Genomic DNA, 17,342 nt, shown 5'->3' with positions numbered 1-17,342 from the left:
ATCCCGGCTTGGTTAAAACAAAATAATTAAAATCCCGCTGGGATTGGTGGGAAGGAGCAAATCTGGGACACGCAGCGATGCCCCCACCCCACATCTCCCACCACCCGGTGCTCGCGGTTCAGTGACTTTCCCGATCCTGGAGATTCCCGGGAGGAGGATGGCGGAGCGGGATGAACAAAGGTGGCTCTGTCCTCCCCGGGTGAAGAAGGAGCCTTTGTACGAGCCGTGGGCGGCGGAGGGAGGATCCCAGCCTGGAGCAGCCGGAGTTTTCCCCGTCGGAGCGCAGAGGAATTTTTTGGAGATAAAAGAAGTTTCCGGCGGATGAAGGCGCTGCCAAAGCCCAGGCACGAGGCAGGTGGATGCGGGGGCAGCTGGGGCGGTCCGGGGGCTGCGTGTCCTGGCGCTCCCGGTGAGTCCTGGGCTGGCATCGACAGCCGCGGGCACTGGGAAGGGGATGGGATGGGCACGGGTAGGGACAGGGACTGGGGGGACGGATGGGGATGGGGATGAGATGAGCACAGGAACAAGGATGGGTACAGGGATGGAGATGGGAATGAGATAGGGACAGGGATCAGGACAGGGATGGGGACGGGACAGGGACAGGGACAGGGACCAGGGTGGGGCAAGGACAGGGAAGGGGATGGGGATGAGATGAGCACAGGAACGAGGATGGGTACAGGGATGGAGATGGGGATGAGACAGGGACAGGGATCAGGACAGGGATGGGGATGAAGACGGGTTAGGGACGGACTAGGATGGAAATGGGGACAAGGATGAGGATGAGGATGGGACAGGGATCTCCAGGGTGGAGATGGGGATAGAGATGAGGACAGGAATGAGGATGGGGACGGGTAGGGACAGGAACCAGGGCGGGGCTAGGGCTGAGACAGGAACAGGGAAAGGGATAGGGGTGAGATGAGCACAGGGCCAGGATGGGTACAGGGCTGGAGATGAGACAGGGACAGGGATCAGAACAGGGATGGAGACAGGTAGGGACAGGGACCAGGGTGGGGCTGGGACAGGGAAGGGGATGGGGATGAGATGAGCACAGGAACCAGGATGGGTACAGGGATGGAGATGGGAATGAGACGAGGGCAGGGATCAGGACAGGGATGGGGATGAAGACGGGTTAGGGACAGGGACTAGGATGGAAATGGGGATAGAAATGAGGACAGAATGAGGATGGGAATGGGACAGAGACAGGGACCAGGATGTGGAGGGTGTGGTGTCAGAGTGGGAATGGGGACAGGATGGGGATGTGATGGAACCAAGACAGGGATGGGGACAGTGATGAGGAAGGGGACAGGACAGGGACTAGGACTGAGATGGGGATGGTGACAGAGCTGGAGAAGGGGATGAGAGTGGGATAGGGACAGGGACCATGATGGGGACAAGGATGGTGTCAGGGATGGGGACAGGATAAGGATGAGACAGGGGCAGGGATCAAGCTACAGATGGTTGGAGGGATAGGGATGGGGACAGGATTTAGATGGGGATGAAGAAGAGGACAAGGCAGAGAGGGGGATGGGAATGGGACTGGGACAGGGATGAGAACAGTAATGGGATAGGGACAGGGACCAGGGTGGCAACAGGGATGGGATGGGTACGGGAATAGGATTGGGAAAGGGATCAGGATGGGGATGGAGCAGAGATGAGGACAGGGATGGGATAGGGACAGGGGTCAGGATGGGTATGGGATTAGGTTTGGGACAGGGATCAGGATGGAGATGGGGTGGGGATAAGGACAGGGATGGGGCAGGGGCCAGGGCTCCATTCTGCCTCGCCCCTCCCAGTCAGTGCAGCACCTGACCAACAGCCAGGGCCGAGCTCAGTGCCCAGACTAAGATCAAGGGTTGGGCTTCCCCAGCCCAGCCAGGTGGTGCCCAAGCCAGCCCTGAGGCCCTAAATCTGAGCCTTGCCCTTTATCTCCAACCCACCCCTGCCTGTGATGGGGAAACCTGGGGCTGCAGCTCCATCCTCCTCATCCCCAGCAGTGATCCCTGCCTTTCCCATCCTGGATAACCCTGGGGCTGCAGCTCCACCCTCCTCATCCCCAGCAGTGATCCCTGCCTTTCCCATCCCGGATAACTCGAGCTGCAGCTCCATCCTCCTCATCCCCAGCAGTGATCCCTGCCTTTCCCATCCCGGATAACTCGAGCTGCAGCTCCATCCTCCTCATCCCCAGCAGTGATCCCTGCCTTTCCCATCCTGGATAACCCTGGGGCTGCAGCTCCATCCTCCTCATCCCCAGTAGTGATCCCTGCCTTTCCCATCCTGGATAACTCAGGCTGCAGCTCCATCCTCCTTATGCCCAGCAGTGATCCCTGCCTTTCCCATCCTGGATAACTCAGTCTGCAGCTCCATCCTCCTCATCCCCAGCAGCGATCCCTGCCTTTCCCATCCTGGATAACCCTGGGGCTGCAGCTCCATCCTCCTCATCCCCAGCAGTGATCCCTGCCTTTCCCATCCTGGATAACTCTGGGGCTGCAGTTCCATCCTCCTCATCCCCAGCAGTGATCCCTGCCTTTCCCATCCTGGATAACTCTGGGACTGCAGCTCCATCCTCCTCACCCCCAGCAGTGATCCCTGCCTTTCCTATCCTGGATAACCCTGGGGCTGCAGCTCCATCCTCCTCATCCCCAGCAGTGATCCCTGCCTTTCCCATCCTGGATAACTCTGGGACTGCAGCTCCATCCTCCTCATCCCCAGCAGTGATCCCTGCCTTTCCCATCCCGGATAACCCTGGGACTGCAGCTCCATCCTCCTCATCCCCAGCAGCGATCCCTGCCTTTCCCATTCTGGATAACCCTGGGGCTGCAGCTCCATCCTCCTCATCCCCAGCAGTGATCCCTGCCTTTCCCATCCTGGATAACTCAGGCTGCAGCTCCATCCTCCTCATCCCCAGCAGCGATCCCTGCCTTTCCCATCCTGGATAACTCTGGGGCTGCAGCTCCATCCTCCTCATCCCCAGCAGCGATCCCTGCCTTTCCCATCCTGGATAACCCTGGGACTGCAGCTCCATCCTTCTCATCCCTAGCAGTGATCCCTGCCTTTCCCATCATGGATAACCCTCCAGCCCTGGCTGCCAGGCCCTCCAAAGTGGATAATCTCTGATAGAATTAATAACTGCATCAACCTTAAACCTCTTTGCCTGGCAGCTCCTCTCCAGTGGCAGGAGAGGGGCCCTGCGTGCCCACAGTCACGTAGGGATGGACCCACGGAGCCACAGGGCAGGGGAGGAGCCAGGAAGCCTTTCCCCTCTCTTTTATCCCCCAACTGGGTCTTTTGGGATTCTCCAGGACTCCCAAAGCTCTGCACAAGTGGAGGAGCCGCCGCTGCTGCCGTGGCAGATGCCACAGATCCCGATTAAGCCCTTTGCTGGGTCAGATCCATGTGGGTGGCCACGTGTCCCTGTCCCACGTGTGCTCTCACACGCAGCACACATGTGCACACGCATGATGTGGTACCAGGATTGGGGCGGTGCCACCCACCCCAGCTCGGGGCTTCCAGCCCCTCCAAACACACCCACCCCACCCAACCCAGCGAGGATTTTCTCATTTTATTTTCCCTCTCCAAGGAAAAAGCAGAGAGGATTTATCAGTAAAACTCTGCATTGATATTTGGGCCGGGGGCAAGCGAGGTCACCCCCCACGGGCACAGAGCAACGCAGGGGTCACCCATGGGCTGAACCTGATCCAGCTGCTTCTTTTTTCCATGCCAGTGGGCACGACACACAGCGATGCTCTGCAGGGGGGGAGTTGGTGCGGGGCAGGAGGAGCCCAAACCTGCCACAGAGCATCTCATCCCAGACAGCTCCGTCACTCTCATCCCACAGCTCTGGGATTACACCAGTGGCGCTGAAATCCCGTCTCCATCCGCGCGGTGCCCAGCCAATGACCTCGGCGCTGGCACGCAGGGCCTTCCTCCGCAGGGATCAGAGGTGATAAAGCCCTCCCAGACCCAGCTCGGCACGGCGAGCTCCCAGTCCTGGCAAAGCATGGATGCTCCAAGGATGACGCCCATGCATGCGGAGAACGGGATGGACAATGAAGTCTTCAACCAGGTAAGGGGATTTTCTCCCCGGATTTGGGATTCTGGGTGGGTGGTTTATGCTCCTTGTACCTGGATAAGGAGCTGTGAGGGATGGGAGTGGAAGGGGAGCAACTGTGGGTGTCAAGGGATCACAGGATGGATGCTGGGGAATAATTGAGGAAGAGTGGAGGGGAGATGATTCCCAAAGCTCCAGCTCTGAGCCAGGTGGGGTGATGCTGGAGCAAGGTGGGATGTAATATTTGGGATGTCAGAGTGACTTGATGGAAAAATATTTCACTGGGAAATCTGAGCAATGATCCTTCCAGCAGGGAGCAAGGGAGATGCTGCTTGTGGTGAGTGAGGATCCAGGTGAGCCCAGCTCTGCTCCTGCATCCCGAAGAGAGCTCCGGGCTGGGCTCAGGGATCGCTCTGGACTTGGGGGGGGTCAGGGGGTTTCAATCCTTCCCTGCCCACCAGCAGTGCCATGGCTTGTGGATGGGGGTTTGGAGAGGCAGGAGGGGGGTTCCCAGCCCCTCACTCCCTTGCTGGCTCTTCCCAGCACCTCATCCAGACTCCGAGGACGGGCTGGGAGTCACATCCATCCGCACGTGGCTTTGCCACAGTCCCTGCCTGTGCAGTGGCTCTCCCAGGACACCACAGGCTGAGGGGTGGGATCCTGCCACGGGTGGGATCCTGCCACGGGTGAGATCCTGCCATGGGTGGGATCCTGCAATGAGAGGCATCCTGCCAGGGGTGGGATCCTGCAACGAGTGGCATTCTGCCACGGGTGGGATCCTGCCATGGGTGGGATCTTGCCACGGGTGGGATCCTGCCAGGGGTGGGATCCTGCCATGGGTGGGATCCTGCCATGAGTGGGATCCTGCCACGGGTGGGATCCTGCCATGGGTGGGATCCTGCCATGAGTGGAATCCTGCCACAGCCAGGTCTACCCCAAATTCAACTTTTGAGTTATTTCCTCCGATTGCCTGTGCTGTGTGGGAAGGATTTTACAGGAATCAGTGCAGGCTGGATGTGGCCATGCCATGGGACCATCCTGGGGTGGTGGCAGAGTTATTCCCCTCCCAGCACACAGATAGGACCCCTGGGATCCAGCTTGGTCATGCCCACAGTGCCAGGAGGAAAGGCAGGGGGTCCCATGGAGGAGGAGAGGGAAACCCCCAGAACTGAGCATCTCTGCCCAGTACCACTCATGCCCCAGGTCTGGTTTGGTGGCACTGGGGACGTGGTGTGTCCCACGCCGTGGGACGTGGCAGTGACCATGGAAAGTGCCCCAGGGGTGCAGGAGAAACCTCCCCTTTCCGCTGCGATTGGGAAAGTGTCACACGTGGGAGTTGCTCATCCTGGGCTGGAGTGACTCAAGGTCCTGTGTCCTGACTGCAACTTTTGACCTTGGAGCTGTGCCAGGCTTTGCTGCACCTGGCACTGCCCCTCTGGGATGCAGGATGGGTCCCAGCTCCCCCTACATTCAACCATACTGGCTTTTGGGGACACCATCCTTCCTGCCAGGGCTCCTGCCAGCTCTGACATCCCCTACAGGGTTTGGAGACATTTCCTGGGACATTGGAGATCTTGCTGGGACTCTGGGGACGTGCAGCTCCTGCAAATGGAGGGGACCAGACATATCTTCCCATGGTGTCATGGGACCAATCCTGGGGCTGATCCCAAGAGGAATCCAATGTCCTCTTGGATCAGACGTTTGATGGAGCTGGCAGGCTCTTTGACAGCTGAATAGGCTGACATTGCCCCAAGGGAGGTCTGGGCAGACCGACGTCATCCTCATGGCGCAGTGATTGGGAGGAGGCAGCAGGACAGGCAGGGTGGGAGCTGGGCATGGAGGGGGAAAATGGGAGGTGGAGGGTCCCACCAGAAAATCCTCCTGGGCAGAGAAGGCTGTTTGGGGATGGAGATGATCCCAAGGCTGAGGGTGACCACCACCAGTGGAGATTGGCCATCACCAGGGGAGGGTGACCATCACCATCAGAGGGTGACCATTGCCAGGGGAGGGTGACCATCACCATCAGAGAGTGACCATTGCCAGGGGAGGGGGACCATCACCATCAGAGGGTGACCATTGCCAGGGGAGGGTGACCAACACCAGTCCAGGATGCCCATCACCAGTAGGGAGTGACCATCACCCCCAGTCCCCTCTTGGCTGAGGTCCAGTGACCCCTCTGCCCTCTCACACATCACCCACTTACACCCATCTCTGGGTGCCACTTCCTGGCCAAACCCCCCTTGGATTCCTCCTGGCTGGTGGCCCTGGTGGCTTTGAGGGTGGCACAGGTCTGGGGGAGTGAGGGAAGAGCCAGAGCAGTGTGCTGGTGACACGTGAGGACACTAAAATTAGACGGCACCCGCTAATCTAATTTAATCTCCCCTTTTCCGTCCGTTCCACGGAGATTAGCCCGGTGTGTGAGGTGGGAAGCCAGGCTGCAGGAACTGGGGTGGCCCATCCCAGGGACACCCACTCTGACCCCCAGGGAAATCCTTCCAGCTGTTCTGGGAAGGGCTGGATGTGGAGAGTGACCTTGGGGTACAGCTGGAGGTTTGGGATGGGTTGGAAGTCGCTCCAGGGTTATAAGATCTGCAGAGAAGCAGCATTAGGATGGATGGACAGATGGATGGATGGATGGAGAGATGGATTCCCACCACCCCCAGCACAGACAGGGCACCACCCTCCCCTCCTTCCCCCTCTGTGGCGCAGTTTGGGATGGGCAAATCCCCTCCCTCTCTGCAGAGCCGGGGAAAGGCTGTTTCACCCAGCTCAGCCCAAGGTCACGCGCTCATCCTGCGGCAGCCGAGGAAAGAAAAGTCCTCCGACCGGTTTTCTATTCCCGGCCCCTGCCAGGGCTGGGTCCGGCCAAGCTCCAGGTTTCCGGTGTGTTGGGTGACAGGGCACAGTCAATCACCGGTCCCGGTGTCATCCTGCTGCCAATGGGTTCATGGGGAGGTGTGTGGCCCTGGCCCTGTCCAATGAAACCTCCTTGGAAACTATGTGGAGCAGCGCCGGAGCGATGAATCACCAGGCAGGTGATCCCAGATGAGTTCATGCCTCTCCTGGAGCAGCTCCAGCCCTGGGATCATCCTGGTTGCTCCACACTTGGATGTGCCACGTTTGGTTCCCAATTCCTCTATCCCCATCCCTGCCAGTGCCTCAGTTTCCCCAGTGTGAAAGTGGGATATGACCCTCAGCAGGTTTCCAAAGCTCTCCTGGGGGTCCCTTTCCAAAGCTTTGCCCTGGGCTGTGGTTGGTCCCAGGATTCTGGGATGCTCCATCCCTGCTCCAGCCACGGGGCACGGCCCTTCCTCACGCTCTGACATTGTCATTACTGCGCCACTCGTCCTTAAGGAATCACATTAGAGAAATTAGAGCCAGTTGTAGCTCCAATCCCTACAATCAGCCGCTTCCTTTTCCTAAGGAATGTGGCATTAAATGCTGATAGATTATTACAAGCCCACACAGAGCTGGGAAGCAGCTGGGACAGCTTGAAAAGATTGCCATTTGGAGCGTTATTCCATGAAAGGAATGACAAGGCCTGCTGGAAAACCCCATTTCAAACTTTAAAAAATGGCTTTATTTCAGGGAGCAGAGTTGAGCAGAGCCCAACTCATCCTGCCTTTTCCCAACTAGGGTGTTATCTGGCAAATCCATGGAGTCTTGGGGAGTATTCTCCCTGAATAAACTGATTTTATGGGACAGAGGATGAGACAGATCCCTTATTTTGCACAAACAGACACTTCCTTCATCCAGCTGGGCCACTGGCAGATGGGAAGGTGGACAGATGTGCCTGGCTATTTATAGGCTCAAATGCTGCTTTAATTTCAACTTAACCACAGAGAATTTGGTGTTTTAGGGGAAAAGGAAAAAAAAAAAACTGGATGAGAGGGTGAATTGAAATATAAGGGCAGCAACAGATTAATGGAATATCCTGAGCTGGAAAGGATCCACAAAGATCAATGAGTCCAAATCCTAAAAAGCATCAGGTCATGATGCAGGGATTTAACCAGAACACTGGACAGACTCAGGGTGGGTCTGGCGGGACTGGATCCTCCAGGAAAAGGTGTCTGGAAGCAGGATTGTCTCAGCTCTGACTTCTCCCCCTCTTTCCTTTGAAATGGAGTCACAGTTCCTTGAAAAACAAAAACACGAAAATGATGTAAATGACCACGTAGAAAGGACTGTGAGAGGGTGAAGGCGTGAAGAGCCGGAGCTGCTCCGAACTGGTTGGGAAAGCGGCGGGAGCGGGCAGACGGGTTGGGTAACTCTGCCCCAGGGCTGCTGGGACCGGCTCTGCTGGCGGCGGCGAGCGGGGGCCGCGCCGCAGTGCCAGGACGTGCCACGGCCCTCGTAGGGCTCCGGGCCACCAACACCCCGCTGTGGCCCGTGGGTGCCCAGATGGGGCCGGGATGGAGCTGGGATGGAGCCAGGATGGAGCCGGGACAGAGCTGGGAGAGAGCCGGGATGGAGTTGGGATGGAGCTGGGATGGAGCCAGGATGGAGCCGGGATGGAGCCAGAATGGGGCCGGGATGGAGCTGGGATGGAGCCAGGATGTGGCCAGCATGGAGCTGGGACAGAGCCGGGATAGAGTCAGGATGGAACCGGGATAGAGCCGGGATGGAGCCAGAATGGGGCTGGGATAGAGCCGGGATGGAGCTGGGATGTGCCTGGGATAGGGCCAGGACAGAGCCGGGATGGAGCCGGAAGGGGGCTGAGATGGAGCTGGGACAGAGCCAGGATAGAGCTGGGATAGAGCCGGGATGGAGCTGGGATGCGGCTGAGACACAGCCGGGATAGAGTGGGGATGGAGCTGGGATAGAGCCAGGATGGAGCCAGGATAGAGCTGGGATGGAGCCGGGATGGGGCTGGGATAGAGACAGGATAGGTCTGGGATGGGGCTGGGATGGAGTTGGGATGTGGCCAGGAAGAAGCTGGGACAGAGCTGGGACGGAGCTGGAATGGAGCCAGGGTAGAGCTGAGAGGGAGGTGGGATGGAGCTGGGATGTGGCCAGGAAGAAGCTGGGACAGAGCTGGGACGGAGCTGGGATGGAGCCAGGGTAGAGCTGAGAGGGAGGTGGGATGGAGCTGGGATGTGGCCGGGATGGAGGCGAAGAGGAAGGCGGGATGGAGCCGGGATGGAGGCAGCAGGAAAGCGGGATGGCAGAGGCACATCCCAGCCCCAGCGATGCTGCCCGAAGCTCTTGGGGCGCAGCGCTGCCCCCCCCGGCCCCCGCTCGGTGCGCAGGGGGAGCGGGACACGCGGGCGTCGGTGCGAGCGCCGCGGGCCGCGGGGTGATGGATGTGACCTGACGGGTGCGCAGGGCCGCGCACGTTCACACGCATGTGATGGCACACGCGGGCACACCGGGGGGAGCGCGGCACACGCGGCGCCCATGGCGGCGGTGGCTGCGTGCACGGACACACGGGCTGCGGGCACAGGGCTGCGACACGCGGGGGCACCCCCCGTGCACCCCCAGTACACACAACCCACCTTTGTACCACCCCAGTACACACAACCCTGCTTTGGACCACCCCAGTTCCCCCCCCGTGCACCCCAGTGCACCCCCAGTACACACAACCCCCCTTTGTACCACCCCTGTGCACCCCCAGTGCATCCCAGTGCACCCCCAGTACACACAACCCCCCTTTGTACCACCCCAGTGCACCCCCAGTGCATCCCAGTGCACCCCCAGTACACACAACCCCCCTTTGTACCACCCCAGTGCACCCCCAGTGCATCCCAGTGCACCCTCAGTATGCACAACCCCGCTTTGTACCACCCCTGTGCACCCCCAGTGCATCCCAGTGCACCCCCAGTATGCACAACCCCGCTTTGTGCCACCCCAGTGCACCCCAGTACACACAACCCTGCTTTGGACCACCCCAGTGCACCCCCCGTGCACCCCAGTGCATCCCCAGTACCAGTACACTCAACCCTGCTCTGCACCACCCCAGTGCACCCCCAGTATGCACAACCCCACTTTGTACCACCCCAGTGCACCCCAGTACACACAACTTTGCTTTGGACCACCCCAGTGCACCCCCAGTGCATCCCAGTGCACCCCCAGAACACACAACCCCCCTTTGTACCACCCCTGTGCACCCCCAGTGCATCCCAGTGCACCCCCAGTACACGCAACCCCCCACACCCCCCCAGTACACCCCCTTTGTACCATCTCAGTGCACCCCCTGTGCAGCCCAGGCCTCCCAGTGCACTCCCAGTAAACACAATGCCCCAGTGCACCCCCTTTGTACCACCCCAGTGAACTGCCAGTACACACAACCCCCCCCCACCTTCTACCCCCCCCAGCGCACACCCAGTACACACAATCCTGCTTTGTACCACCCTCGTGCACCCCCCGTGCATCCCAGTGTCCCCCCAGTACATCCCAGTGCACCCCCAGTACACACACTCCACCTTTGTACCACCCCAGTGCACCCCCAGTGCAGCCCAGGCCTCCCAGTGCACCACCTTTGTACCACCCCAGTACACCCCCAGTGCAGCCCAGGCCTCCCAGTGCACCCCCTTTGTACCACCCCAGTGCACCCCCAGTGCAGCCCAGGCCTCCCAGTGCACCCCCTTTGTACCACCCCAGTGCTCCCCCAGTGCAGCCCAGGCCTCCCAGTGCACCCCCTTTGTACCACCCCAGTGCACCCCCAGTGCAGCCCAGGCCTCCCAGTGCACCCCCTTTGTACCACCCCAGTGCTCCCCCAGCGCAGCCCAGGCCTCCCAGCACACACGACCCCCCAGTGCACCCCAGTGCACTCCCCTCGATGCACCCCCAATCCCTCTCCAGTGCATTCCCAATGCACGGCTCCCCCAGTGCACCCCAGCCCCTCCCAGTACACCCCAGTGCACCTTCCAAGCCCACCCCAAAGTTGCACCCCCGGCCCCCAAAGCACCCCCAATGCACTCCCCAGTACATCCCAACGTACCCCCCCAGTGCACCCCAACTACATCCCCCAGTAGACCCCACTGTAGACATTCATGACATCCCCAGTACACCTCAATGCACCCCCTGGTGCATCCCCATCGCTCCCAGTACACCCCAGTGCACTCCCAACCCCCCCAGTGCACTGAGGAAGTGCACCTCAATTCACCCCTCCAGTACACACCAGTACCTGCTCCCCAGTGCCTCCCAATGCACCCCCACCCCTCCCAGTACACCCCAGTGCACCCTGCTAGTGCTCCCCACAATGCAGCCTCCCAGTACACCCCAGTGCACTCCTCCAGTGCCTCCTTGGCCCCTCCAGTGCATACCCAGTGCAGCCCCCAGTACACCCCCAGGTCCCCTATGCACCTCCCAGTACCCCCCAATGCATGAGCCCCAGTGAACCCCCAATACACCCTCCCAATGCACCCCAAATACATCCCCCCAGTACACCCAGTTCACACCCTCTGTGCACCCCAGTGCCCCCCCAACCCCCCAGTGCACTCCCAACCCCCACCATGCAGAGGAAGTGCACCTCAGTGCACCCCTCCAGTACATGCCAGTGCATGCCCCCAGTGCAGCCCTATCCTTCCCAGTATAATCCCAGTGCACCCCAATGGATTCCCCAGTGCACCCCCACCCCTCCCAGTACACCCCCACCCCTCCCAGTACACCCCAGTGCACAATCCCCAGTGCACCCCCAATGCATCCCCCAGTACACCCCAATGCATCCCCCAGTACACCCCCATCCCTCCCAGTACACTCCAGTGCATCCCCCAGTGCACATCCACCCCTCCCAGTACACCCCAATGCATCCCCCAGTACACCCCAATGCACAACCCCCAGTGCACCCCCAATGCATCCCCCAGTGCACCCCAATGCACCTCCCAGTGTACCCCCCCTCCCAGTACACCCCAATGCACAACTCCTAATGCACCCCCAATGCACCTCCCAGTACACCCCAATGCTTAACCCCCAGTGCACCCCCAATGCCCACCCCAGGACCCCCCAATTCACCCCCCAGTACATCCCCAATACACTCTCCCAGTCCCTCAGTGCACCCTCAATACACCCTCCCAGTAGCCCCCAATTCACTCCCCCAGTATGCCCCAATCCACCCTCCCAGTACCTCCCACTGACCCCCAATCCACCCTCCCAGTGCCTCCCCTCCCAGTATCCCCCAATTCACTCCCCCAGTACCCTCAATTCACCCTCCCAGTATCTCCCACTGACTTCCAAATTCACCCTCTCATGCCCCCCAATACACCCTCCCAGCATCCCCCAGTTTACCTCCCCACTGCACTTCTAGTTCCCCAGTACTCCCCAATTCATGCCCCAATACACCCTTCCAGTCCCCCAGTGCACCCCCAAACACATTCTCCCAGTATCCCCCAGTTCACCTCCCCAGAGCACCCTCAGTCCCCCAGTGCACCCCCAGCACATCCTGCCATTACCCCCTATTCACCCAACCAGTACAGCCCCAGTACCGCCTCCCAGTACACCCCAGTTCACTCCCCCATTGCATTCCCAATACACCCTCCCAGTACCTTCCACTGACCCCCAATACACCCTCCCAGTGCCTCCCCACCCTCCCAATACACCCAATTCGTCTCCCAATACACTCTCCCAGTATCCCCCAATTCACCTCCCCAGTGCACCCCTATTCCCCCAATACACCCTCCCAGTATCCTCCAATTCACCTCCCCAGTACCCTCCAATTCACCCCCCAGTACCCCAATATACCCCCCAGTACTCCCCAGTATCCCCAGTACCCCCAATTCACCTCCCAGTACCCCCCAATACACCCTCCCAATACCCACCACTTCACCCACCCAGTACCCCCCAGTATTCCTCACTACCTCCTAATTCACCTCCCAGTACTCCCCAATATCCCCAGTACCCCCCAATTCACCCATCCAGTACTCCCCAGTACCCCCAATACCCCCCAGTTTGCCCGCCCAGTGCACCCACAGTCCCCCAGTGCACCCCAATTCACCCCCTTAGTACCCCTAGTATTCACCAGTACCCCCCAATTCACCCAACCAGTACTCCCAGCATTCCACAGTACCTCCCAACTCAACCCCCAGTACCCCCAATTCACCCCCAATCCCCTCCAGTACCCCCAAATTCACCCCCAGTACCCCTGAATTCACTCCCCCAGTACTCCTAATCCCCCCCAGTATCCCCCAATTTACCTCCAGTACCCCCCAATACACACTCCCAGTACCCCCAATTCACCCACCCAGTTCAACCCTAGTCCTCCAGAGCACCCCCAATTCACCCACCCAGCACCCCCCAGTACCCCTCAATACACATTCCCAGTATCCCCCAATTCACCCCCAGTACCCCCCAGTGCACCCCTAATTCAGCCCCTAGTACTGCCCATTCACCCCAATACCCCCAAATTCATCCCCCAGTACCCCCAATACCCTCCCACTACCCCCAATTCACCTCCAAACCCCCCAGTACTGCCCAATTCACCACCCAATTCACCCCCCAGTAACCCCAGTATCCCCCAATACCCCCCCAGTATCCCCCAATTCACCCCCACTACCCCCCAATTCACCCCCTAGTATCCCCCAATTCACCCTCCTCCAGTACCGCCCGATACCCCCCCAGTACCTCCCAATTCACCCTCCTCCAGTATCCCCCAGTACCCCCAAATTCATCCTCCCAGTGCACCCCCAATTCACCCCCCAGTACTCCCAGTATCCCCCAATACCCGCCAGTACCCCCCAATTCACCCCTAATACCCTCCAATACCCCCCACTACCCTCCAATTCACTCCCCAGTCCCCCCAATTCACCCCCAAATTCACCCCCCAATATCCCCCATAACCCCCAATTCACCCCTAATACCCCCCAATTCACCCCCCAGTATCCCCCAATACCCCCCAGTACCCCCCAGTTCACCCTCCCAGTGCACCCCCAATTCACCCCATTATCCCCCAATTCACCCCCCAGTCCCCCCCAACTCACTCCCCAATACCCCCCAGTTCACTCCCCATTACCCCCCAATTCATCTCCCAGTACCCTCTCAGTCCCCCCCAATTCACACCCCATTCCCCCCAACACCCCCCAGTCCCCCCCAATTCACACCCCATTCCCCCCAATACCCCCCCGACCCCCCAACTCACCCCCCAGTACCCCTAATACCCCTCCACTACCCCCCAGTTCACCCCTAATAACCCCCAGTCCCACCCAGTCCCCCCAATTAACACCCCAGTATCCCCTAATACCCCCAGTACCCCCCAATTCACCCCCAACTCACCCCCCAGTACCTCAATACCCCCCACTACCCCTCAGTTCACCCCCCAATTCACCCCCCAGTATCCCCACTACCCCCCCACTACCCCCCCAATACCCCTCATTTCCCCCCAGTCCCCCCAAGTTACCCCCCAGTATCCCCCATAACCCCCCCAGTACCCCCCAATTCATCCCCCAACTCACCCCCCAGTACCCCCACTACCCTCCCAGTCCCCCCCAATACCCCTCATTTCCCCCCAGTCCCCCCCAAGTTACCCCCCAGTATCCCCAAATACCCCCCAGTACCCCCCAGTTCAGCCCCCAATTTCCCCCCAGTATCCCCCAATACCCCCAAGTACCCCCCAGTATCCCCTAATACCCTCAGTCCCCCCCAATTCCCCCCCCAGTACCCCCAATACCCCCCATTCCCCCCCCCACTACCCCTCATTTCCCCGCAGTCCCCCCCAAGTTACCCCCCAGTATCCCCCATAACCCCCCCAGTACCCCCTAGTTCACCCCCCAACTCACCTCCCAGTACCCTCAATACCCTCCCACTACCCCCCCAATACCCCTCATTTCCCCCCAGTCCCCCCCAATTTACCCCCCAGTATCCCCCAATACCCCCCAGTACCCCTCAATTCACCCCCCAATTCACCCCCCAGTCCCCCCAATTCACCCCCCAGTATCCCCCAATACCCCCCCAGTACCCCCCAATTCACCCCCCAATTCACCCCCCAATTCCCCCCCCAGTCCCCCCAATTCACCCCCCCATTCACCCCCCAGTACCCCTCAATTCACCCCCCCATTCACCCCCCAGTCCCCCAATTCACCCCCCAATTCCCCCCCCAGTACCCCCCAATTCACCCCCAATTCACCCCCCAGTACCCCTCAATTCACCCCCCCATTCACCCCCCAGTCCCCCAATTCACCCCCCAATTCACCCCCCAGTACCCCCCAGTTCACCCCCCAAGTTACCCCCCAGTCCCCCCAATTCCCCCCCCAGTCCCCCCCCCACTCCCCCCATTGCCCCCCAGCCCCTCCCAGTCCCCGCCCCCCGGCGCGCGGCTCACACACCCTCGCGGCTCAGCCAATGGGGAGCGGCGCTGGCGCCGCGTCACTGGCGGGCCGGGGGGAACCTCCTGAATGAGCCCGATTGGCGCGGGGAGCGCGCGGCGCTGCCGGGGCCGCTCCGCACCTTCCTCCGCACCCTCCGCGCTCCTCCCGCCATGATCGCATCGCACCTCCTCGCTTACTTCTTCACAGAGCTCAACCATGACCAGGCGCAGAAGGTGAGAGGGACCCCCGCCACAGAGCAGCGCCGGGGTGGGATGTGCGGGACGGGGGGGAAGAAAAAAAAATTAAAGAAAAGGGAGGAGAAAAGTGGAGAGGGGGGAGAGGTGGGAAGGGGAAAGGGGAGAGGAAAAAGAGGGGAAGGCGAGAGAGGGGGGAAAAAGGGGAGAAGGGGGAAAGAGGAGGGAAGAAAAAAGAAAACTGGGAAAAAAGTGAAAAAATAATAAGGAAAGGGGGAAAGTGACGGCGGAGTGGGAAAGGGAAAGAGAAGAGGAAAAGAGAAGGGGAAAGAGAAGAGGAAAAGGGGAGAAAGGGAAAGAAAAGACGGGAGAAGGGAAAAGAATGAAGAAGGAAAGGAGAGGGGGAAAGTTGGAAAAGAAAGGAGGGAAAAGGAAAGAGGAAAGAAGCAAAGGGGAAAAGGACAAAAGGAGGAAAGCAGAGGAAAAGAGTAAAAAGAGGGAAAAGGAGGGGGGAAAGTTTTTGAAAAAAAAAAGCGAGCGGGGAAAAAAGAAAAAAAATTAAAAAGGGAAAAGAGGACAAGAATGTGAAAAGGGAAGAGGAAAGAAGCCGGGAGCGAAGGGGAACCGGGGGGGCGGGCGGAGGCCCCGGCGCTGCCCGGCCGCGTGCGGTACGTGCTCGGCTGCGGGACCCCGCGTGGCCGCGCGGGCGGAGCGGGAGGAGGGGGAGAGCCGGAGGAGGAGGAGGAGGAGGAGAAGGAGGAAGGGGGGGACCTCCGTGCCTCTCCCCCGCCGGAGCCGCGACCCCCGCGGGCGCCGCTCGCAGCACGTGTCGCCGCTTCCCGCCGCCGGCGCGGAGCATCCGCGGCCGCCGAGCATCCCCGGCGGGGCCCCCGCTCCGCGCCTCGAGCGGGGCCCCCGCGGCCAGCGGGGTCAGCCCGGGACGCGACCCCGGGGGTGGCAGTGCCACTGCGGTCCCCTTTGCCCACCCCGTGCCCCCAGCTCAGACCGCGTGTGTGCCCCCCGTCCCTGCACTGACACCTTCCTGCCTCCCCGGCCCTGAATCTCGGGGTGCTGAATCCTTAGTTTTGGGGTCCTGAATGAATCCTTAGTTTTGGCGTCCTGAATCCTTACTCTCAGGGTTCTGCATCCTTAATCTCAGGGTCCTGAATCCTTACTCTCAGGGTTCTGCATCCTTAACCTCTGGGTCCTGAATCCGTAATCTCGGGGTTCTGAATCCTTAGTTCTGGGATCCTGAATCCTTAATCTCAGGATCCTGAATCCTTAATCTCGGGGTCCTGAATCCGGAATCTCGGGGTTCTGAATCCGGAATCTCGGGGTTCTGAATCCTTAATCTCAGGGTCCTGAATCCTTAATTTCGGGGTGCTGAACCCCCCGAGCGTGTTCCCGGAACGCAACCCCGAGTCGCAGCGTCCCGTTGGGATGCACGGAGTGTTCGTCCCCCCCAATTCCCGAGTCCAGGCACTGGAAAAGCGCAAGTGTTGCTGCTCTGCCATGGCTCGGGGAGCAGCCGGCCTTTGTCTGGCCAGGACCGCGTTTAGGCTGGGCTTAATAAATTATTCCTGGAAAAAAAAATGCTGGATGGGAGAGTTTGCGGAGGCTCAGTCGCTTCCCGCAGGGCGCCACCGGCATTTGGGACAGCTGGGAATAGGGCAGAGGGGGCTTGGGCTGCGATTCCTGAGCTCAGGATTTGCTGATGTGAGTGGGACACGGGGTCGGGAGTTGAAATGTTGCCATAAAAACAGTGAGGGAAATGCTGGGAGAGCCCTTGGATAACCCTGGACAGGCAGCGAGGGAAGCGAAACTCGCCACGTTGGCCCCTTCGCGGGCGCTAAATAGGAAGGA

The 17,342-nt window shown here is 60.0% G+C and overlaps 1 protein-coding gene across 2 annotated transcripts in view; it reads left to right on the top strand.

Annotated features, from left to right (window-relative positions):
- The first annotated feature begins 393 nt into the window (after window positions 1-393).
- Window positions 394-17,342, top strand: part of LOC139683681 (hexokinase-2) — a 60,336-nt gene continuing 43,387 nt past the window's right edge. The window contains exons 1-2 of one of the 2 annotated variants that reach the window (XM_071579044.1): window positions 394-409; window positions 3,836-4,063. In XM_071579044.1, coding sequence (XP_071435145.1) covers window positions 3,998-4,063 — 66 coding nt within the window. In that variant the 5' untranslated portion in view covers window positions 394-409; window positions 3,836-3,997. Of the gene's footprint in view, window positions 410-3,835; window positions 4,064-15,360; window positions 15,519-17,342 lie in introns of those variants that run through there. The other variant, XM_071579043.1, reaches the window with a different exon arrangement.

Source organism: Pithys albifrons, chromosome 29 (assembly GCF_047495875.1).
Source record: "Pithys albifrons albifrons isolate INPA30051 chromosome 29, PitAlb_v1, whole genome shotgun sequence".
NCBI classification, from domain to species: domain Eukaryota; kingdom Metazoa; phylum Chordata; class Aves; order Passeriformes; family Thamnophilidae; genus Pithys; species Pithys albifrons.
This window is presented reverse-complemented; position numbering and strand designations above follow the sequence as displayed.